The following is a 25,471-nucleotide window of genomic DNA, read 5'->3' on the forward strand; positions in this document are numbered from 1 at the left end:
TGTTTTCTGCAATAAATATCATCTTATCTTATTTTATCCAAAGACATACATCTTTGTCATTTCTAAGATTTGGTGTTTATTTATAAGTCAGATGTTAATATAAACATGTATTTTAATGTTAAGAAACTCATTCCCAAAAGTATTCAAATAAAATATGAATCACTCAATTATAATTTGCAGTTTGAGAAATAATGATGATATTTTCTGGTTTATAACACAGTAGTTGACAATAGTTGCACAACAATGTGCACAACACATGGTATCTGTAAAGGAAGACTAACAGTCAAAGTGACAGGTCTCTCACAGACAGGCAGTGTTGGGGAGATATTATACAACACTTCACTGTCTGTGGGCAGGAGGTCCAAGCCTATTGTTTGTTGGCTGTAAAAGTAAAGCTGTAGTATTGCTGGACTATTACTAAGGGTGTATGACACTACTCATTCAGGGGTCAGCAATTGCAATATTAGTGTTATTGTAAATGCAGAAATGGTGTTTTTCATCTGTTTCAAGAGTTTTGTTAAAAGTTCATTTTCTATATTTTGGTAATGGTTTAAGTTTCATTTATTTTAAAAAAAAACAAAGTTTTTCTTAGTTAAATATTTGGTCCACTTAAAGTCATCTTCATTTGAACCTCCTCACTTTGGCTTAGTGGATAAAGTGTTTGGTCATAATATGTCACATGACCTTTGAAAGCTAGACATTGTGAGTTCAAATCCCCATTTCTCAATAAACTTTTGCAGATAAATTAATTACTTGTTTACAGCCTCAATTCCATTTCAAGTCACATGATCTAAAAAGCACATGTTCCCCACACAATCAGTCAAATCTCCATCTTGTTAGGACCACGGTTACATTCTCCAAAGTGTAAAGCAACACAAATGTAAGTAAACTCATATTTTTCAATGCCAAAGTTAATATTATTTTATCTCTCAAGTGCTCAATGCATTTATAACTTCAATTCAGTAACTATTTGGCAGTTGTAAGCAATTTTGAGTATTTTGTCAGACAGTTGTTTGTTATTCTTTTAAATTGGTAATTTTGACTATTTAATTGGTTCAGCCTAAAGTAAGGATTGTATTTTCTTTCTATTTTTAGTTTTCTGAACCTCACCCACCAACGTATTCAACGTAAACAATGTAAACAAAGATAGTCGTCTTGTAACGAGACTGAAATTGCCTCATTATAACGCCTTAGAACGTAAACATAGTTTGAAGTTGTATTTTGAAGTCGTCTTTACCGTTCAACGTCAGCTCTTCAATTCAACTCCTTCACCAACGATTATATCTGAATGGATATTGTTCAACGTTTGTACTGAACCCTGTGATTAACGCTCAACATCATGTAATAAAAATCCCTGTGGGTGCGAGTGTCAGAAGTTTGTGTTTCTTGCATCTACATTAGTTCAGAAAAATTTATACTGCAAGATAACGTTGAAACTAGACTTGTCCAAAACTGAAATTGATAAAAAGCTAAAACTGAACTTTGACTTTTCAAGTACAACGTAATCATGGCAACTTGTCAAGATTATTCAATAGTTGATGATGAGATTGATCTGTCACATGAGCAGAATAGACAAGTGAGCTTTGAAGAAGATGAAGGAGAAAGTGAAGGTCGTAATCTTAGGAAAATTAGGACTCTAACTGATAAAGGGAAAGTTGAGAGACTCAGACTTTGGAAGAATAAACAGATAGCAGCTACCACAGCAGTGACAAAGAAGCGCAACGAAATCTCAAGGCTCATGGAACGTGGAGATAATTTGCACTTAGTGAAGATGAGTTATCAACATCTAAATGAACTGTTTGATCAATACACAATGTGTTTTGATGCATATTTTGCTGCATTAGAGACAGAAGAGCTAAAGAGTATTGAGAGCAAGTCGAATACAGAAAAGGAACACGACTTCATCAAATACAGAGATCACGTTTCCCAATGGATCTCAAACATAGAAGTTCAACTTGCAGACAACATTGACTCTGCTTCAAGATCTTCATTTAAGTCAACAAGTTCAACACGATCAGCAAGAGCCAAGGAGAGAGCTCGCCTTGCAGAATTGCTTACAGAAAAGGTCAAGTTTGAAGATATTCGCAAGTTAGAAGAAATAAAGCTTGATATTGAAATTGCAAAGGCTGAGGCAAGGGAGAGAGTATATGCAGAAATGGAGTCTCCATCGTTTCAAACAACTGTGCCACCAATTGTTAAGCCACGAGGTGATCATCTGCATGCTCAATCAGAACTGCAACATGATGCTAAAGACATTATATATCCTGTTTCCTCCAGTCAACAGAGTACTGTACATGTTCAGCATAACACTCCGGTCACTCCATGTGACACTGTAACGCCTCTGTGGTATACTAGGAGTGCAACAACGTCATATCATCAGACTCCTGTGAGGCAGAACTTCACCTCTCCATATCAACAGCCTCCCAGCTTAAATCCTCCTGCATTCAGCTCAACATTTACTCAACCTGCAACAGAAAGTATGGTCCAAGCTCAGCAACAGATGTTGACTGCCATGTTTCTCCCTCAACCTGAAGTACCAAAGTTCAAAGGTGACCTAATTGAATATGGATCCTTCATGATGGCATTTGATGCTAGAATAGTGCCTCATACTAACTGTGACAGAGACAGGCTGTACTACCTCGATCAGCAACTGGAAGGTGAACCGAAAGACTTGATCGCTGGATGTCTGTATATGTCTCAATTCGATGGATATACAGAAGCAAGGGAGCTGTTGGACAAGGAATATGGTGATCCATACAAGGTGGCAATGTCCTACATCAACCAGGTTCTGTTATGGCCTGATATCAAGTATGATGACAGCCAGAAACTGAAGAAGTTCTCTGTGTTCCTGACAAAGTGTCTCCATGCAATGAAGAACATATCCCACATGTCAGTGCTGAACCATGCTCCGAATCTTCAAGCAATTGTCCACAAATTGCCATCTCATCTTCAGAACAGATGGAGAGATCGAGTGACAAAGTGCCATATCATCAGTTCAAGGTCAATGGAGTTCAAAGATCTTGTCGAGTTCATTGACTTTGCTGCCAAATCAGCCAACGAACCAGTGTTTGGAAAAGAAGCCATGCAGCATAGAGAACAGTTAAGTACATCTTCACAAGGTAAAACAACTAAGGGCAGACAACCATCATCAAAGTCTAGATCAACTGCATTTGCTACTTCAGTTAATTCCAGTTCCTCAACTGATAAACCGAGAAGACTACTGTCATGTTACTTCTGTTCAAAGTCGCATGATATTGATGACTGTTTCGAATTTGCCAAAAAGACACTTACTGAGAAACGAAGCTTTATGATGGAGAAGAAAATGTGCTTTGGATGTTTCGCTTACAACCACACTGTTAAAGGATGTTTGAAGAAAAGACTCTGTAAGAAGTGCGAGAAGCGTCATCCAACTTCACTTCATGATGACAACTTCACCATGAAATCAACACCGCAGTTAACAGACACTCAAGCCAAACAAGTATCAAGGTCAAGTGATGGTGTAACCACGTCCTGCAGTGCAGCAACTTCAGATGCCATGGAAACAGTTCTCCAGTCAATTCTTCCAGTTACAGTGCATCTTGAAGACAGTGATGTGAACATAAAGACATATGCTTTCCTGGATAATGGGAGCTCAGGGTGTTTCATGACTGAAGATCTTCAGTGTCAGCTTGGTGCTCCATCAACACAGACAACTTTAAAGCTTCGCACGATGCATGGTATTGACATTGTGCCGACCTCAGTGGTGACTGGTCTTGTGGTTATGGACATTGATTGTGCTAATCCTGTTCCACTTCCAAAGACATATGTGAAAAATGATATCCCTGTCAACCGTGATCAAATTCCTGATCCAACATTCTTGAAGAAATGGCCTTATCTTCGTGACATGGCAAACAAGCTTCCAAGAGTGTATCCCAATCTTGAAGTTGGACTGTTAATTGGAAGCAATTGTCCGCAAGCACTGGAACCACAACAAGTTATCCCTTCGGGTGACAATGGTCCCTTTGCTGTGCTATATAAACACAGATGGACTGTAAATGGGCCTCTGCATGTGAAATATGATCAGGTTCAGAATTCTCTTTGCTGCAACAGAGTGATCTTCACTGAATCAACGGTTGTAAAAGAATGTTTAACACCGGACACTGTAGTGAAACTCCTGGAGAAGGACTTCAGCGAACAAGACATTGGTGATCTTCCTGGTCAACGTGGCTATTCCAGAGAAGACAAGCTGTTTATGGATATAGTTGAACAGAATGTGGAGTTCATCAATGGTCACTATCAGCTACCACTACCGTTCCGGATTCCTGATGCCTACTTTCCCAACAACAGACAACAAGCACTCAGCAGAGTTAAGTGGCAGAGAAAGAAGATGCTGGCAAGTGAAACCTACCACAGAGACTACACTGTGTTCATCAACAATCTCCTAGAGAAAGGTTTTGCCTATCCTGTGCCTGATGATGAACTCTCTGCATCTGCTGATAACGTCTGGTATCTTCCACACCATGGTATTTACCACCCAAGGAAACCTGAGAAAATTCGTGTTGTATTCGACTGCAGTGCCAGATATGAAGGATCTTCTCTTAACGACAGACTACTCCAGGGTCCTGATTTAACGAACTCTCTGATTGGTGTGCTGACAAGATTCAGGACTGAACCAGTAGCTTTCATGAGTGACGTGGAGGCTATGTTTTATCAAGTAAAGGTTCCAGTTTCACAACACGATCATCTGAGATTCCTTTGGTGGCCAGAGGGTAATCTTGATACTGACTTTAAAGAGTACAGAATGGCTGTACATATCTTCGGCGCCGTGTCATCCCCAAGCATTTCCAACTTTGCCTTGAAACACACAGCATCCAAAGCAGAAGAAAAGTATGGTATTCTTGTTGCTGAGACCATCCGAAAGAACTTCTACGTAGATGACTGCTTAAAAGCTGCAAAGGATGAAGACACAGCTGTGAGTTTGGTGCAAGATCTTGTATCAGCCTGTGCAGATGGTGGATTCAGATTAACCAAGTTCACCTCTAACAGCAGAAATCTACTGAAGTCGATTCCCACAGATGATCATTCCAAAGAGCTGCAGTCCAGAGACCTTGACTATGATGATCTACCAATAGAACGAGCCCTGGGCATGAGATGGTATGTGAACTCTGATATGTTTGGATTTTCTGTGGAGTTACCAGACAAACCAGTGACTCGCAGAGGAATCCTGTCAACCGTGTCTTCATTGTATGATCCACTTGGAATGGTGTCCCCAGTAATTCTGCCTGCAAAGAAGATACTCCAGGACTTGTGCACCGACCAAAGCCTAGATTGGGATGATGACATACCTAGTGAACTTGCATGTGAATGGAAGAAATGGTTATCAGAACTTGACTTGATGAAAACTCTGAACATTCCACGGTGTGTAAAGCCATTTGACTTTGGGGAAGTCACATCAGCTCAACTGCATGTGTTCTCCGACGCAAGCACTCGGGGATACGGATGTGTAGTATATCTCAGACTGTGTGACAAGAGTGAGAACATCCATGTTGCCTTCCTGATGGGTAAGTCAAGACTATCTCCTGTGAAAACTGTCACTATTCCTCGTCTAGAACTGACAGCAGCAACTATGTCAATCAGAATTGGACAACAACTCCTTAAAGAACTTGATGTGAAAATAGACAATGTCTCATACTACACGGACTCCACAACGGTTATCCACTACATCAACAGTGAGAAGAAGAGATTCCCGGTGTTTGTTGCCAACAGGGTCCGGCTCATTCGTGATTTCTCTTCTCCTGACCAGTGGAAGTATATTGATACATATGACAATCCTGCTGATGTCGCCTCAAGGGGAACAACTACAGCAAAACTACTCCAGGACGACAAGTGGTTCAATGGGCCAGTTTTTCTCAGAACTCCTGAAACGGAATGGACAATAAAGCAACTACCAACTGACTGTGATGAACAGTGTGAAGAGACTGTACAATCGTGTGTCACACAAGCTCAAATCTGTGAAAGTGGTATGGACTGTCTGATCAATCACTATTCAAATTGGTACAGATTGAAACGTGCAGTTGCAGTCTACAGTTGTGTGATAGACATTCTTCAAGAACGGATGAAGTGCCAGTTAGAGAAACATGTCCCTGACTGCCAAACGACAGAAGTGTTCACTGTAAAACGCCTAGAGCATGCTTCAAAAGCTGTAGTTAAGTATGTTCAGTCAAAGACTTTCAGTTGTGAAATCAATTCTCTTCAAGACTCATCTGGTAAACGAGGCCGAGTACCAAGAAGCAGTTCTGTCTCCAAGTTGGATCCATTCCTAGATTCTGATGGAGTACTCAGAGTTGGAGGCAGACTCAACAAGGCTCAAGTTCCAGAATCCATGAAGCACCAGATACTCTTACCAAGAAAGAACCATGTGACAACACTCATCATTCGTGACGTCCACCATAAGTTGAGTCATTCTGGTAGAAATCATGTGTTGTCAGTGCTAAGAGAAACTTTCTGGGTGGTCAGTGCCAACTCAACAGTCAGAAATGTGCTTCATCAGTGTGTGACATGTCGTCGACTAACTGCCCCAACATGTGAACAGAAAATGGCCGACTTACCACCAAGTAGAACAAGTCCAGGACCACCGTTCACATTCACTGGTGTTGATTACTTTGGCCCTTTCATCATCAAGGAGGGCAGGAAGCAGGTCAAACGTTATGGAGTGTTGTTCACTTGTCTTGTGAGCAGAGCTGTCCACATAGAAACTGCTAACTCTCTCGACACAGACTCCTTTCTCAATGCTCTACGTCGTTTTGTTGCCAGAAGAGGACCTGTGCAGGAGATGTGGTCTGATAACGGGACCAACTTCATTGGGGCTACCAGGGAACTGAAGGAAGCTCTAATGGAAATGGACCAAAACCAAGTGAAATCTCATCTGCTAAAAGTCAACATAGACTGGCACTTCAACCCACCATCAGCTAGCCACATGGGAGGGGCCTGGGAAAGGATGGTGCGATCAGTTAGAAAGGTTCTGGCTCCAATGCTGTGTGAGTTTGGAGATAGAATTGAGGACGAGTCATTCAGAACCTTGATGTGTGAAGTTGAAGAAATAATCAACTCAAGACCTCTGACAACACCTTCCAGTGATCCCAGAGACCTCACTCCATTGTCACCAAATCATCTGCTAAAGATGAAGTCCAACGTATATGTAGCTCCTCCTGGACAGTTTCAACGAGACGATATGTACATGCGTCGGCGATGGCGCAGAATCCAGTATCTTGCCAACGTGTTCTGGACAAGATGGAAAAAGGAGTATCTGCTCTCTCTACAAGAACGCCAGAAGTGGAATACACCTCAACGCAATCTGATGATCAACGACATTGTGCTCGTCAAAGATGACAATCTCCATAGATCCTGCTGGTCTATGGGATGTGTGATCAGTGTAGAGGCCGATAAAGATGGCTTTGTCCGCAGTGTTCAGATAAAGACTCTGAACTCTGAACTACGTCGACCAGTGACCAAACTTGTTTTGCTGGTACCAAGTGAAAAGTGAACTAATCAGTGTTTAATTGACATTGCAGTTATGTGATTCAGAGACTCTAAAAGACAATTGATTGGAATGGTTCATTATTTATATTCTGCATTTAGTAGTTAGGTTAAACATGTATGTTTAAGAGGCCGAGTATGTAAATGCAGAAATGGTGTTTTTCATCTGTTTCAAGAGTTTTGTTAAAAGTTCATTTTCTATATTTTGGTAATGGTTTAAGTTTCATTTATTTTAAAAAAAAACAAAGTTTTTCTTAGTTAAATATTTGGTCCACTTAAAGTCATCTTCATTTGAACCTCCTCACTTTGGCTTAGTGGATAAAGTGTTTGGTCATAATATGTCACATGACCTTTGAAAGCTAGACATTGTGAGTTCAAATCCCCATTTCTCAATAAACTTTTGCAGATAAATTAATTACTTGTTTACAGCCTCAATTCCATTTCAAGTCACATGATCTAAAAAGCACATGTTCCCCACACAATCAGTCAAATCTCCATCTTGTTAGGACCACGGTTACATTCTCCAAAGTGTAAAGCAACACAAATGTAAGTAAACTCATATTTTTCAATGCCAAAGTTAATATTATTTTATCTCTCAAGTGCTCAATGCATTTATAACTTCAATTCAGTAACTATTTGGCAGTTGTAAGCAATTTTGAGTATTTTGTCAGACAGTTGTTTGTTATTCTTTTAAATTGGTAATTTTGACTATTTAATTGGTTCAGCCTAAAGTAAGGATTGTATTTTCTTTCTATTTTTAGTTTTCTGAACCTCACCCACCAACGTATTCAACGTAAACAATGTAAACAAAGATAGTCGTCTTGTAACGAGACTGAAATTGCCTCATTATAACGCCTTAGAACGTAAACATAGTTTGAAGTTGTATTTTGAAGTCGTCTTTACCGTTCAACGTCAGCTCTTCAATTCAACTCCTTCACCAACGATTATATCTGAATGGATATTGTTCAACGTTTGTACTGAACCTTGTGATTAACGCTCAACATCATGTAATAAAAATCCCTGTGGGTGCGAGTGTCAGAAGTTTGTGTTTCTTGCATCTACAGTTATGTTGAATAGAACCTGGACCAATATAGGTCAGCAAGTTATCATAACACTACGACAGGGATCAATTTAAGGGACCAGTCAAGGATAACGGTGGCAGTTTGGGGAATACTGCACAAGTCTGACTTATCAGGTCAAATATGGTATTTGGGATTGCCATCATTTTGTCTCTTCGTGCCTATTTGATGTCAATGTGTATGTCAGGTATTGATTCCAGTGTGTATGTCAGGTATTGACACCAGTGTGTATGTCAGGTATTGATGCCAGTGTGTATGTCAGGTATTGACACCAGTGTGTATGTCAGGTATTGATGCCAGTGTGTATGTCAGGTATTGATTCCAGTGTGTATGTCAGGTATTGATGCCAGTATGTATGTCAGGTATGGATGCCAGTGTATATGTCAGGTATTGATGCCAGTGTGTATGTCAGGTATTGATGCCAGTGTGTATGTCAGGTATTGATGCCAGTGTGTATGTCAGGTATTGTTGCCAGTGTGTATGTCAGGTATTGATGCCAGTGTGTATGTCAGGTATTGATGCCAGTGTGTATGTCAGGTATTGATGCCAGTGTGTATGTCAGGTATTGATGCCAGGATGTATGTCAGGTATTGATGCCAGGATGTATGTCAGGTATTGATGCCAGTGTGTATGTCAGGTATTGATGCCAGTGTGTATGTCAGGTATGGATGCCAGTGTGTATGTCAGGTATTGATGCCAGGATGTATGTCAGGTATGGATGCCAGGATGTATGTCAGGTATTGATGCCAGTGTGTATGTCAGGTATTGATGCCAGTGTGTATGTCAGGTATTGATGCCAGTGTGTATGTCAGGTATGGATGCCAGTGTGTATGTCAGGTATTGATGCCAGTGTGTATGTCAGGTATTGATGCCAGGATGTATGTCAGGTATGGATGCCAGTGTGTATGTCAGGTATTGATGCCAGTGTGTATGTCAGGTATTGATGCCAGTGTGTATGTCAGGTATTGATGCCAGGATGTATGTCAGGTATTGATGCCAGTGTGTATGTGAGGTATTGATGCCAGTGTGTATGTGAGGTATTGATGCCAGTGTGTATGTGAGGTATTGATGCCAGTGTGTATGTCAGGTATTGATACCAGTGTGTAAGTGAGGTATTGATGCCAGTGTGTATGTCAGGTATTGATGCCAGTGTGTATGTCAGGTATTGATGCCAGTGTGTATGTCAGGTATTGATGCCAGTGTGTATGTCAGGTATTGATGCCAGTGTGTATGTCAGGTATTGATGCCAGTGTGTATGTCAGGTATTGATACCAGTGTGTATGTCAGGTATTGATGCCAGTGTGTATGTCAGGTATTGATGCCAGGATGTATGTCAGGTATTGATGCCAGTGTGTATGTCAGGTATTGATACCAGTGTGTATGTCAGGTATTGATGCCAGTGTGTATGTCAGGTATGGATGCCAGGATGTATGTCAGGTATTGATGCCAGGATGTATGTCAGGTATTGTTACCAGTGTGTATGTCAGGTATTGATGCCAGTGTGTATGTCAGGTATAGATGCCAGGATGTATGTCAGGTATTGATGCCAGGATACATGTCAGGTATTGATGCCAGTGTGTATGTCAGGTATTGACACCAGTGTGTATGTCAGGTATTGATACCAGTGTGTATGTCAGGTATTGATGCCAGTGTGTATGTCAGGTATGGATACCAGGATGTATGTCAGGTATTGATGCCAGGATGTATGTCAGGTATTGATACCAGTGTGTATGTCAGGTATTGATGCCAGTGTGTATGTCAGGTATAGATGCCAGGATGTATGTCAGGTATTGATGCCAGGATACATGTCAGGTATTGATGCCAGTGTGTATGTCAGGTATTGACACCAGTGTGTATGTCAGGTATTGATGTCAGTGTGTATGTCAGGTATTGATGCCAGTGTGTATGTCAGGTATTGATTCCAGTGTGTATGTCAGGTATTGATGCCAGTATGTATGTCAGGTATGGATGCCAGTGTGTATGTCAGGTATTGATGCCAGTGTGTATGTCAGGTATTGATGCCAGGATGTATGTCAGGTATTGATGCCAGTGTGTAAGTGAGGTATTGATGCCAGTGTGTATGTGAGGTATTGATGCCAGGATGTATGTCAGGTATTGATGCCAGTGTGTATGTCAGGTATTGATACCAGTGTGTATGTCAGGTATTGATGCCAGTGTGTATGTCAGGTATTGATGCCAGGATGTATGTCAGGTATTGATGCCAGTGTGTATGTCAGGTATTGATGCCAGGATGTATGTCAGGTATTGATACCAGTGTGTATGTCAGGTATTGATGCCAGTGTGTATGTCAGGTATAGATGCCAGGATGTATGTCAGGTATTGATGCCAGGATATATGTCAGGTATTGATGCCAGTGTGTATGTCAGGTATTGACACCAGTGTGTATGTCAGGTATTGATGCCAGTGTGTATGTCAGGTATTGATGCCAGTGTGTATGTCAGGTATTGATTCCAGTGTGTATGTCAGGTATTGATGCCAGTGTGTATGTCAGGTATTGATGCCAGTGTGTATGTGAGGTATTGATGCCAGTGTGTATGTGAGGTATTGATGCCAGTGTGTATGTGAGGTATTGATGCCAGTGTGTATGTGAGGTATTGATGCCAGTGTGTATGTCAGGTATTGATGCCAGGATGTATGTCAGGTATTGATGCCAGTGTGTATGTCAGGTATTGATACCAGTGTGTATGTCAGGTATTGATGCCAGTGTGTATGTCAGGTATGGATGCCAGGATGTATGTCAGGTATTGATGCCAGGATGTATGTCAGGTATTGATACCAGTGTGTATGTCAGGTATTGATGCCAGTGTGTATGTCAGGTATAGATGCCAGGATGTATGTCAGGTATTGATGCCAGGATACATGTCAGGTATTGATGCCAGTGTGTATGTCAGGTATTGACACCAGTGTGTATGTCAGGTATTGATACCAGTGTGTATGTCAGGTATTGATGCCAGTGTGTATGTCAGGTATGGATGCCAGGATGTATGTCAGGTATTGATGCCAGGATGTATGTCAGGTATTGATACCAGTGTGTATGTCAGGTATTGATGCCAGTGTGTATGTCAGGTATAGATGCCAGGATGTATGTCAGGTATTGATGCCAGGATACATGTCAGGTATTGATGCCAGTGTGTATGTCAGGTATTGACACCAGTGTGTATGTCAGGTATTGATGTCAGTGTGTATGTCAGGTATTGATGCCAGTGTGTATGTCAGGTATTGATTCCAGTGTGTATGTCAGGTATTGATGCCAGTATGTATGTCAGGTATGGATGCCAGTGTGTATGTCAGGTATTGATGCCAGTGTGTATGTCAGGTATTGATGCCAGGATGTATGTCAGGTATTGATGCCAGTGTGTAAGTGAGGTATTGATGCCAGTGTGTATGTGAGGTATTGATGCCAGGATGTATGTCAGGTATTGATGCCAGTGTGTATGTCAGGTATTGATACCAGTGTGTATGTCAGGTATTGATGCCAGTGTGTATGTCAGGTATTGATGCCAGGATGTATGTCAGGTATTGATGCCAGTGTGTATGTCAGGTATTGATGCCAGGATGTATGTCAGGTATTGATACCAGTGTGTATGTCAGGTATTGATGCCAGTGTGTATGTCAGGTATAGATGCCAGGATGTATGTCAGGTATTGATGCCAGGATATATGTCAGGTATTGATGCCAGTGTGTATGTCAGGTATTGATGCCAGTGTGTATGTCAGGTATTGATGCCAGTGTGTATGTCAGGTATTGATGCCAGTGTGTATGTCAGGTATTGATTCCAGTGTGTATGTCAGGTATTGATGCCAGTATGTATGTCAGGTATGGATGCCAGTGTATATGTCAGGTATTGATGCCAGTGTGTATGTCAGGTATGGATGCCAGTGTGTATGTCAGGTATTGATGCCAGTGTGTATGTCAGGTATTGATGCCAGTGTGTATGTCAGGTATTGATGCCAGTGTGTATGTCAGGTATTGATGCCAGTGTGTATGTCAGGTATTGATGCCAGTGTGTAAGTGAGGTATTGATGCCAGTGTGTATGTCAGGTATTGATGCCAGGATGTATGTCAGGTATTGATGCCAGTGTGTATGTCAGGTATTGATGCCAGTGTGTATGTCAGGTATTGATGCCAGTGTGTATGTCAGGTATTGATGCCAGGATGTATGTCAGGTATGGATGCCAGGATGTATGTCAGGTATTGATGCCAGTGTGTATGTCAGGTATTGATACCAGTGTGTATGTCAGGTATTGATGACAGTCTGTATGTCAGGTATGGATGCCAGTGTGTATGTGAGGTATTGATGCCAGTGTGTATGTCAGGTATTGATGCCAGTGTGTATGTCAGGTATTGATGCCAGTGTGTATGTGAGGTATTGATGCCAGTGTGTATGTGAGGTATTGATGCCAGTGTGTATGTGAGGTATTGATGCCAGTGTGTATGTCAGGTATGGATGCCAGTGTGTATGTCAGGTATTGATGCCAGTGTGTATGTGAGGTATGGATGCCAGTGTGTATGTCAGGTATTGATGCCAGTGTGTATGTGAGGTATGGATGCCAGAATGTATGTCAGGTATTGACACCAGTGTGTATGTCAGGTATGGATGCCAGTGTGTATGTCAGGTATTGATGCCAGTGTGTATGTCAGGTATGGATGCCAGAATGTATGTCAGGTATGGATACCAGTGTGTATGTCAGGTATGGATGCCAGTGTGTATGTCAGGTATGGATGCCAGTGTGTATGTCAGGTATTGACACCAGTGTGTATGTCAGGTATGGATGCCAGTGTGTATGTCAGGTCTATTGGATCCACAACAACACTGACCTCTCAACCGCATCAGCAGCCACACACCATCGGGATCAATATGAACCAGGCCAACGTGTGCAGTCGTAAAAAATTGAATAACCAGACCTATTTTTGAATCAAATCAAATCAAATTTGCATTGATTATTCAAGGTCCGTAACATAATCAATTATTCTCACTGTGAAACTTTATTCCTCTGGAGGGAGACTACATCATCAGACCTGTGTTAGTTAACATTCTTATTCCAAACTGCACCATGACAGAACACTAATAGCTAATGATTGTTTATGAGTATTCAATATCTTATATGTATCAGTGATATCTAAAGGTGCTGTTATTTTCAAAAGCTATGATTCCTCTTGAGATCTGGTCAGTCCAACCCAGTATTTATCTCCTGGTCTTGTCTACAGGGTGTTTTAGTGAGGATTTTAGGAATGCTTCAAGACATGGGGCAACTATTAGATCAGGAAATTTGCACACAAAAATTCAAAGATAAAGAATTTGCCACAGGAAGAAATACACTTCATACATGCTTTGATATATCAAGACTTTTGTCTTATAGTTATGTTTGAATTATTTTTTGTGCATATTGTCTTATTTTAGTTTTACAGTCTCAGTTTTGTTGCAGGGAGAAAGTGTGTTGCGTGAATATTCATGAGCTCAGACATCTAGATTCACTGTGAAACATAAACACAGTGCAACCTCAACAGGTTGATATACAGCTAAAGATGATATAGGCCCGTGCTTCCTTCTGTGTCAACCCTTCCCCAGCATCAGAGTACATAGTGCTTTACTCAGCCAAAGTAATCATCCCCTCGTTAGGTCTGCTTGCAGCAGTGATGGTGGCACTGGTTGGTGATACATATCCACATGGCCAGCTACTTCTTAATCTAGTTGAGATTGCTCAGTGATTTCAGTAACTACACAGAAAAAGTAATTCATCCTGATCAAGTAACTGACACTGAAGAGAAATTTACTGAATAATCCCCCTTTGTAATATGAACGCCATTGATTATTTGTGTTGAGAACATCAAACTTGTGCTTCAAATATCTCTTCTGATACATGGAATATTCATGAGTAATTATCTTGTGATTTACAAGCAGTCTGGGTTTTACCTGTGTAAATATGTCAATATGTCAAACTTAAAAGTCTTAGATATGGTATAATTTAATAAGTCATAATTATTATAATAACCTTAGTGGTTGTTAAGAGACAGGACTTTTCAAACCACTGATAAAATTAAGTAAAAAACGTCATATGGAGCTCTGAAACTCCAGCATCCACTCATCTTGTGGAGCTCTGAAACCCCAGCATCCACCTGCCTTGTGGAGGTAATACAACTCCAGCATCCACAGGTCTTGTGGAGGTCATACAACTCCGGCATCCACAGGTCTTGTGGAGGTCATACAACTCCAGCATCCACAGGTCTTGTGGAGGTCATACAACTCCAGCATCCACAGGTCTTGTGGAGGTAATACAACTCCAGCATCCACAGGTCTTGTGGAGGTCATACAACTCAGGCATCCACAGGTCTTGTGGAGGTCATACAACTCCAGCATCCACAGGTCTTGTGGAGGTCATACAACTCCGGCATCCACAGGTCTTGTGGAGGTCATACAACTCCAGCATCCACAGGTCTTGTGGAGGTCATACAACTCAGGCATCCACAGGTCTTGTGGAGGTCATACAACTCCAGCATCCACAGGTCTTGTGGAGGTAATACAACTCCAGCATCCACAGGTCTTGTGGAGGTCATACAACTCAGGCATCCACAGGTCTTGTGGAGGTCATACAACTCCAGCATCCACAGGTCTTGTGGAGGTAATACAACTCCAGCATCCACAGGTCTTGTGGAGGTCATACAACTCAGGCATCCACAGGTCTTGTGGAGGTCATACAACTCCAGCATCCACAGGTCTTGTGGAGGTAATACAACTCCAGCATCCATAGGTCTTGTGGAGGTCACACAACTCCAGCATCCACAGGTCTTGTGGAGGTCATACAACTCCAGCATCCACAGGTCTTGTGGAGGTCATACAACTCCAGCATCCACAGGTCTTGTGGAGGTCATACAACTCCAGCATCCATAGGTCTTGTGGAGGTCATACAACTCCAGCACTGGAAGCATTCACCTGTTGTGTGGAACACTTTGTTTCCTTACATGGTCACAATCTGCTAGTTCTTGATGTACCTATCACTCTATTGCTCCAATACTGCCTGATACCATACTCCTCACATACCACCAAAAACATCATCAGCTGATTGATAAAATAATTACTCATTTTTTCAATCAAACAAAACAGTTTCACCCGAAGCATCATTCCTTCAAATATTTCTATATTTGTTCCTTTTTCTGTTATTTAGTTTACAGATTTATTTTCAAACTCAAGAGATAACTGGTTGACACAACATAGGAAGGAAGCATTCTGCTTTGAGTGTTACTTAGAATAGAAAAGTTACTTCCCTTCCCATATCAATCTACTTTGGAGTGAAAATATAAAAGTGTAACCACAGTACTGGTAGTCATCTGACTGTCTACAGTCTCTTGAAATGTTCATCATCTGATGCAGCTTGACAAACACCAGGATCCAATAACCAGACATCAACACTGCTAATGATGCTGACACCTCCATGATGGATAACTGCCTTCTGTCATGCAAACTACTCACACCGTTCATCGCATGCTGCACACAATCATCTTGCCTTATGATGTCACTGACAGACAGGGTGATCTTGGTCAAATCACACCATCAACACTTACAAACTCAGTAGTTGAGGTCATGGGGAGGCCAGTATCTTGGAAGGCCAGACCTAGTCACAACATCAACACCTACAAACTCTCTAGTACAGCATCTACTCACACCATCCACCTCAGCAAACTCTTTAGTCAAGAACCAAATCACACCATCAACACCTACAAACTCTCTAGTCCAGAACCTAGTCACACCAACCACATCTACAAACTCTCTAGTCAAGAACCAAGTCACACCATCAACATCTACAAACTCTCTAGTCCAGAACCTAGTCACACCAACCAAATCTACAAACTCTCTAGTCAAGAACCAAGTCACACCATCAACACATACAAACTCTCTAGTCCAGAACCTAGTCACACCATCCACACCTACAAAGTCTCTAGTCCAAGAACGAGTCACACCATCAACACATACAAAGTCTCTAGTCCAAGAACGAGTCACACCATCAACACCTACAAACTCTCTAGTACAGCATCTACTCACACCATCCACATCTACAAACTCTCTAGTCAAGAACCAAGTCACACCATCAACACCTACAAACTCTCTAGTCCAGAACCTAGTCACACCAACCACATCTACAAACTCTCTAGTCAAGAACCAAGTCACACCATCAACACCTACAAACTCTCTAGTCCAGAACCTAGTCACACCATCCACATCTACAAACTCTCTAGTCAAGAACCAAGTCACACCATCAACACCTACAAACTCTCTAGTCCAGAACCTAGTCACACCAACCACATCTACAAACTCTCTAGTCAAGAACCAAGTCACACCATCAACATCTACAAACTCTCTAGTCAAGAACATAGTCACACCAACCAAATCTACAAACTCTCTAGTCAAGAACCAAGTCACACCATCCACACCTACAAACTCTCTAGTCCAGAACCTAGTCACACCATCCACACCTACAAAGTCTCTAGTCCAGAACCTAGTCACACCATCCACACCTACAAAGTCTCTAGTCAAGAACCTAGTCACACCACCCAAACCTACAAACTCTCTAGTCCAGAACCTAGTCACATCATCCACACCTACAGACTCTCTAGTCCAGAACCTAGTCACACCACCCACACCTACAAAGTCTCTAGTCAAGAACCAAGTCACACCATCCACACCTACAAACTCTCTAGTCCAGCATATAAGTACCAGTTTCAAATGCTGATTGTACTTCATATATGTCACGGGTACTCGGTTATTTAAAGATTGTACTTCATATATGTCATGGGTACTAGGTTATTTAAAGCAAGTGTGGTGATGGATTTTTAACAAACCAATAAACATTGGCTTAGATAAACTCATGGGCAAAAGAAAGTATACACTTTTAAATTGTTTTATTTCCCAATAAAACAATCAAAGTGAACAAAATGGTATAAGGCTTAAAACAGTTGCCCAAGAACTGCAAAATCAGTCTCCAAAACGCAACGCGTTGGCAATAAAGATGCTGTGCAGTGGCCAAAAGTCACCCAACAGCTTTTCCACGTATTCGTAAACTTGTACATGCTGAATTTGTATAAAAAGGGAATGAACCGTTGTTAAGACATCACATGTAATAAAAAAAACACAAAGATATGCCACAGTTAACTGTAAAACAAAGATAGAGAGCCATAGAGCCGATGCGAGCCAACCACAACCAGATTGCAAGAAACCTAAACTGTACACAGGCAACGGTCGCCAGACTGTTTCAACGCTTCAGACAGACTGGCAGGACACAAGACAGGCCAAGATCGGGCAGACCACTAGCAACAATGCAACACAAAGATCGGCACATACCATCTGTGCAACGGGTTTGTCACGGCGACAGAACAGCAGCAACAGCGTTAGGATACTGTATCAGTCGACACACGGTGCAACAACGTCTGCGTGACGCTGGTATTAGAGATCGCCATCCCTTCCATGGCATGGTATTGACCTGGGAACATTGACGTCGAAGACTGCAATGGGCCAGGACAGTAGGACGTTGGGATATCCGTGATTGGCAGAGAGTGCTTTTCTGTTGCGAAAGCAGGTTTCAACTGTTTCACAATGATGGTCAAGCTCAAGTATACCATCGCAGGGGAGAACATTTGGTGCCAGGCTGCATTCAAGAAGTTCATCCCCATGGTGGAGGCGGTGTGATGGTTTGGGATGGAATTTGTGGCAACCAACAGATGAGATTTCTCATCATCCGTGGCAACTTCAAAGGCCAGCGATACCTGTTGTGCTTCCATTCCTCTGCCAACAGCAACAGGGAACACTCCTGCAGCATGACAACACTAGACCACACACTGCAAGGCTCGTCCAGGACTTCTTGAATACAAACGATGTCAACATTCTTCTGTCACCAGCACTCTCACTTTACTTGAACCCAATTCAACACTTGTGGGATCATCAGAAGCATCAGATCTGAAGACATCCCCCACCCACAAGCGAACCAGCAACAGCTTGCTGACGCTTTCAGATTTAAATGGAATCGGATTCCCGATTACATCATCAGGCGGCTGCCAACATCAATGAGGCGGCGAGTCTGGGCGTGCATTGGTGCTCACGGTGGTCATACTCGTTACTGAGCGTACCAGGTATCCGTTAAAGACCACAAACTTATCAAGACAGTCTCTGGTTGACTCTAATCATTCCTGTGTACGGTGATCTGCCTACCCCCATGATCATGTGAACCTCATGTACACGTCACCTGTTTTGAGTTTCGCGCTGAAATTGTGCATGGACTATTGCATGTGACCCTATTATCGAATACACCATCATTGAATAACATTCTATTGTTTGTTTTCATTTTATTGACCATCAAACATAGGTTTTTACTTTCTTTTGCCCACTAGTTTAGTTCATTGTTAAATTCATTAACATTAACAAAGCTTGAAACTTGGTACCAAGTACTCTAACAAGTACTCTGATTGTATGTCTATCCCGTCAGAACATTGACAGATGTAAGTATTGTAGAACTAATCGTTTGGGTTGCTTCATTTTTTCTATTGAGAACCATGTGAATCATGGTATTTACACCAGATTTTCAGATTTTCATTGTGTAAATTGTATTGTGTAATTGTTTAGGTATATAAAAAGCAAGAACATGCAGAGTACAATCGACTTCCATTGATCTTAAAATTGGACCATTAAACCTGAATAGTTTACTCAACTGATGCTATATAAATCATTGCATCCCCGTTTATGAAAAGTTTATGTAATTTCATCATTTTGTCATAGTAGAAAGAGAAAAACCTACAGTGCTAATTTAGCAGTGTCAAAATCTGATTCGATACACGTAAATTTAGAATGTGTTATGCATGTGTATTTACTTTCAATAGTTGGAGTATCTCCAGCATCTCAACACTAGCTGTAGCGAGCCAGGCTCTTCTGGCAGATACTGGGGGGCCTCTACAGGAAAATATACAGATGAGTTTCATAGAGTTTTTAACAGATAATTTTAATCAATTACAAACAATATTCCTTCGAACACTTCTAATCTGGTTCTTTTTGGTGCTCAGAATACATAAGAACAAGGAACTTGGTCTGACACTAGAGATCGAGGTCAAAATGTAAACAGTGCCACAGTAACATAGCTCAACTGGATATGAAGTCAACCGTTAAACATTTCAACAAAGACAGCCTCTAAACAAAAGTTTCTATAACATCTGTATTCAAATCTTTTTGCATAAATACTACACACTTAATTCTATAAATTTGAACAAAATAGAAAGTCGTCAAAAGAAGAAATTATACATGCCAAGCTTTACTAGTCTGACAATTTAAAATCCATTACATATGTTTACTTGACTTTCAGTTGAAATTCAAAAACTTTAAAATAATGTTTCTATTTCCTTTCATTGCTAAACAAATATGGAAGTAATAAAAAGGTTGATGTGTGCAGGATAAGCAGTTTTTATCATTGAAACAACATAAATCCTCCTTCAGACTATATGACACGCCCACTTTTGTTTACCTGCCACCTCTCACAATTAATCAAAATAAAAATGTGCCATGTGTTCTAAGCTTGAAATAACTTCAATAGTGGCGCATAGTCAAGTGATCAGGTTTCATCGACTTCCTTCAAAGAGAGGATTGATTACTTTTCACAGAGAAGACAAAAACTGTCGGTGCATGGCTTAGTGACTTGTGTAATCACGACAAGAGAGGTGAGGCAATAAACCCTGCAGATGATACTCAGTGCCATCCCGACCTGAATTATGTAGTGCTGTTCATCCACACAGGGCCCACAGTTAGATTCCCACAATGCAATATACATGATCTATGTAATGGGTGACGTATTGGGGGTAGTCCAGTCTCACGTTGCCACTTCAACACCTACTTCAGGCAGACAGAAAAGTGCACTTAAAAATCCTAGCTTTAAATTATTCTGGATATCTGGGAGAATTTGAACAGGGATGTGTGGTCATTCTAAATAGTTTGTGATTTCCTGGGTATATGTGTCTGAATAATTGATCATTACAAACAAAAGCACTTAAGTATGGTTTATTGAAAGTTTTAGGTCAACATTTAAGTAAGTCTGGAAGTTTATTCCATGTCATGGAAACTGAGATGGTGGGATAAACAGAATTATTCATGAATCATACATTTAGTAAATGCCTTTGCAAACAAAGTTTGTTCTCTTGGTCAAAGGGAAGAGGAGTATTGTTTTTTTGTGCCATATAATATCATGTATCAATTTAGAAAGTGTTTAATGCTGTTTAAGAAGTTATTTCAGGAAAATGTACAACTTTTTTTTTATATCAGTTTTGAGCATCATCTGTATGGCGTTAATGAAATTAATGGAACAGACAGAGGGCACTTTTTCATATATGGAGATGTCTTTAATCACAGTCCCAAGATAGATGACTGGGAAAGTACAGAAAAAGGCCATCAATTCATTGTTTAATAATGACAGACATAATTAAATATTTCTGACTTTACATTCAAAACCACCAAATTTGGAGAAAAAATTACAAATTTTCAGGGCAGTCTTTAACTTCTCGACAAAGGTGTAAACATTTAATTAAAATCAGCCTCCAACGTAGCTCACCACTGAAGGGAACAAGCAGCACATCACTTTCAGCTCCCCTTCTTATTTTGTACTATCAACCATTCTTTAAAGAGATCACTTTCATGAAATATTGTTTGGCACTATTACCGTAGTTACATTTGTGGTTTTGATATATATCTGTAAAGATTGTACATAAAAGAGGGAGGTGTTAGTATTAAGGACAATATGCTCTTCACATAACATGATTTAAACTCAGCTTGTATTACAAATTCAGTGTATGTCAGGCTGACATTCACGTGGACATATGTGACAGATCTAAAGCAGTGTGTGTGGCAGGACGTGGAGTCATCCCACAGATGACATCCTTACCTTGTCAGCTTGCTGACTGGGTTAACCTCTTTGGTCATGTGAACAAGGCGTCCGACCTTGGATCAGAAGGTCCGTGGATCGAATCCCATCGCAGGACTCAGAAATTTTATGGCCTCTACATGTGCATAGCCAACAAATTGTAATCCCTTGAATCATAAACTGGCATCAATGTATGTCGAACCGGATACGTTTGATAAAGATCGCTATTTAATATCAGCCATTAAGTGTCATTTCCTTCAACAATACAACTATGGTCCTGAATAATTACACTTCTGCTGGTGATCAAATGACCCCCTGCAAACCATCTCACATAAACATTAAAGGGACATAACTCTACACCTACTGTGGACTGAGATTTAAACTCATCATGGAGGCACCACTAAAATATGACTGACTACTTTGTCATATGTGATAAAAATTACAACACAAAGTTGAATAAATTATTTTGAGAAGTGCATCTCAAAAGAATGAGAATTTTCAGATTTATTTGGTTTTGAGTTTGAACCTCTGGCATTACTGACACTGCATGTTGGTGACTAAACATTCAGAAGTAACTTACAAAAATGCTATTTATATTTTTATTCCAGCCACCAAACCAAACCAAGACAGAGCTCCAGATAAGCTTTTGGTGTTGTGGGTATTTTACCCATGCATTTTAAAATCATTGGGTATCAGTAATTCTATCTGGGTATTCAAATTTCTGTTATCCACTAGTTTTTACACATGTGGGTATTAAAGTTAATTATTTAAAAACACTATTCATCTAGTCCCTGCAAACTGGTGTTCGAGAGCTTTATAGGACTAAAAAATACCACGATACTTCCACAAGAAAGTGATGGCAAATGATCATGATGTAGCTGTCATCTTGGAGTTTGGCAAGGTTGACGGAATGCCCGTTTATAATTTGAAATAAGTTGCTGATTTGCTAATCGAATACGCAGGGTTACTTCACAATATTTTGATGTTACGCACAAGTTTTATTTTTTGGCGTATCTGTAATGTTCGTTGCATATTTGATACGCTTGGATTTTATTTTACTGCGTACTTCTGCATTTCTGATGCAGATATGCAGCTTATCTGGAGCTCTGCAAGATATTATAAATAGGAAGACTACCTAACACACTTCAAAACATTAACACAGAATCAATGAACCACAAAAAAAACAAATTAACTCATTCCTGCTACATCAAAGTCCTGCGAGCCACTAATCCCTACACCAGGAGGAAATTCCCCCATACAACAAGCATTGCTAGTCACTAATCCCCCCCATGTATGTGAACGTGCTACACAATATTGCATTCCCAGCCAGCCAAGTAGTCAATATCTAACTGTATGGCCTGCCTGGACTACACTTATATATTGCTTGACAGACCCAACATGAAACCTATGCGATGTGTGCTGATTCAGTCAGCGTGTACACAATAACTGAACATATATATCACTTATTGATGTTGTTAAGGATGGACCTAGGAATGGAACTATTTCTCAACTAGTAATCAGAACTTGATATACAAAGACACTCTAGTCAATATGAAGGAATTGATTTCCAATGGACTGCTGAGTTTCTTAATGAAAACAAAGGTATTAAAATCAGTCAGTATTGATTCAATCAACTTACAAAAGGTACAATGTCTGATACAGTTAACTTAGGGAAAAGAGTTTATGAATATAAGACACTTCTTATGGATAGGAACTTCTTTTATTCTTTGTCACAACGTTTCAGAGCTACATCTTGTTCCTTCATCAGGTGAATGATGAGTATGTGCATAGAGTTACTATAACAACACAAGGTGGGATGAATGTGTATAATGACGAAGCCAATGGGACTGACAGGAGAAAAGGGTTTAGTTCATGTCTGCAAATGTGTTTGTTACTGATATTTAGGCAAATGCACATATACGTTACTCAAGGTCAAAAGTGATGCAAACTGACAAATTAACTTTGATAACTTTTAAATTCATAGAGAATTATATCAATATTGCCACAGGGCCATGGATAGCCATACTAATACTGGCTGTACTGATCACATTAAAAAAAGAGAAGGGAGGACACCTCCGCTGATCGAAAACCGAACAATTTTCTACCCCTCTATGCTGCAACCGCTATTTCAGTCATTTCCGTGTTAATAAAAATTTTTTTACAAAAGCTAGGTTAAAACAAAAGTATTTTAACTTCATGTTAGATCTCAAATTATTGCTACATTTATTTTTCCTTGACTTATAATTAATGTGGAAGTTCAATGTTGTCGTTACGAACACCAAGACGCCCGGAAGTGCTACTCGCTCCGTATGTTACTCACTAAAACATGCGAAAAACAATGGTGACACAACCAAGCGACTCAATCATAAATGCGGCTGTTTATGGGCATAATTTCCTTATTTTAGGCCAGGCAGGGACAGGCAAAAGTCACGAGCTGAGGAAAATTGTATCTGTACTAGGAAACGAGGAACTGGTCACTAGGGTACTAACAGTACGCCCCCTGACTAGAACTGGTCACTAGGGTACTAACAGTATGCCCCCTGACTGGAACTGGTCACTAGGGTACTAACAGTACGCCCCCTGACTAGAACTGGTCACTAGGGTACTAACAGTATGCCCCTTGACTAGAACTGGTCACTAGGGTACTAACAGTCCGTCCTCTGACTAGAACTGGTCGTCACTAGGGTACTAACAGTCCGTCCTCTGACTAGAACTGGTCACTAGGGTACTAACAGTCCGTCCTCTGACTAGAACTGGTCACTAGGGTACTGCCGCTAATCATTGTTATCAACGAGCTACTTTCTGTCTTGTGTTGTTCAAGATCAACTCAATCATTGTTATCAACGAGCTACTTTCTGTCTTGTGTTGTTCAAGATCAACTCAATCATTGTTATCAATGGACTTTTTTCTGTCTTGTGTTTTTCAAGATCAACTCAATCAGTGTTATCAATGGACTACTTTCTGTCTTGTGTTGTTCAAGATCAACTCAATCATTGTTATCAATGGACTAATTTCTGTCTTGTGTTTTTCAAGATCAACTCAATCATTGTTATCAATGGACCTCTTTCTGTCTTGTGTTGTCTTTACTCACCGTAACTTTCATCAACTCAACATTTCTCAAAATGAATGCTACCTTCTTGCAGCTAAAGAACATAAATCTATACATCAATACTGTCAATGAATAATTTAAATCTAATCCTGGATCTCATTCGACAACGTAACTGTTGATAAGACAAACCAATTGTAGGTTTGAGTGAATGGGAGACATAGTACTTATATTTCTCATATTATCTAAGAGTCAAGAACATTTTTTCATAGATGATACTAGGATCAGACCAATATGACCAAACTGATGAAATCATCTTAAAAGCACTAATTTTGTTCCATTCTGCAAAATGCATTCTTACATGTTTACCACAAAAATTTTGAAGATCAATATGTTTAATGGCTACACCGATGGCTAGATTGAATACTGGTCACATGGCAGCTTATTCAAATATCTGTAACTGTTTTAATAACTCCTACCTACCTACCTACCAACAAAAAAAGGCCAAATGCAGGTGTATTCAATATCCTGGCACTACCACCTCCTCTATGTGTTTATCAAGTTAATTGCTACTGATGAACAGATTGTTGTGTGATTTGAAAACTAACTTTTCCAGCAAAACAAAATCAAATACATAACTGTACAAACATCCACTTTAGTCAGGGTCGAGAAAATAATGTCTGCTACAAGTTCACCCACATTTCTTAAGGAATAGGGCACTAGGTCATCTAGTTCATTGGACATTCCTTGTTGTTTGCATGATGTGAGTAGCTGAAAAAAAATCAATAATAAAAAACAAAGCATCCAACTGTTACCACGGTCACCTGTTCTTCAGAATCCATAAATAACCCAATAAACATATTTAGCGACTGAACCAAAGGCCCCTCTTGGCTTGTCAACCTTCATCTTTGATAACAGCTTGATGG

At 40.4% G+C, this 25,471-nt stretch overlaps 2 protein-coding genes across 2 annotated transcripts; both read left to right on the forward strand.

The window, feature by feature from the left end:
* Nucleotides 1-4,330: 4,330 nt before the first annotated feature.
* Nucleotides 4,331-7,583, forward strand: LOC139479112 (uncharacterized). Its single transcript, XM_071261879.1, has one exon. The coding sequence runs from the start codon at nt 4,367-4,369 to the stop codon at nt 7,520-7,522; it is 3,156 nt and encodes a 1,051-aa protein (XP_071117980.1). The 5' UTR covers nt 4,331-4,366; the 3' UTR covers nt 7,523-7,583.
* An 8,611-nt stretch (nt 7,584-16,194) lies between these two features.
* Nucleotides 16,195-17,379, forward strand: LOC139479443 (DNA-directed RNA polymerase II subunit RPB1-like). Its single transcript, XM_071262292.1, has one exon. The coding sequence runs from the start codon at nt 16,195-16,197 to the stop codon at nt 17,377-17,379; it is 1,185 nt and encodes a 394-aa protein (XP_071118393.1).
* Nucleotides 17,380-25,471: the final 8,092 nt, after the last annotated feature.

This window comes from Haliotis cracherodii, unplaced genomic scaffold (assembly GCF_022045235.1).
Source record: "Haliotis cracherodii isolate W230 unplaced genomic scaffold, xgHalCrac1.p SCAF_4, whole genome shotgun sequence".
Taxonomy (NCBI): domain Eukaryota; kingdom Metazoa; phylum Mollusca; class Gastropoda; order Lepetellida; family Haliotidae; genus Haliotis; species Haliotis cracherodii.

Coding starts and splice junctions, on each gene's coding strand:
- LOC139479112 (XM_071261879.1), top strand. CDS start 4,367: ATGCTGGCAAGTGAAACCTACCACAGAGACTACACTGTGTTCATCAAC.
- LOC139479443 (XM_071262292.1), top strand. CDS start 16,195: ATGGGGAGGCCAGTATCTTGGAAGGCCAGACCTAGTCACAACATCAAC.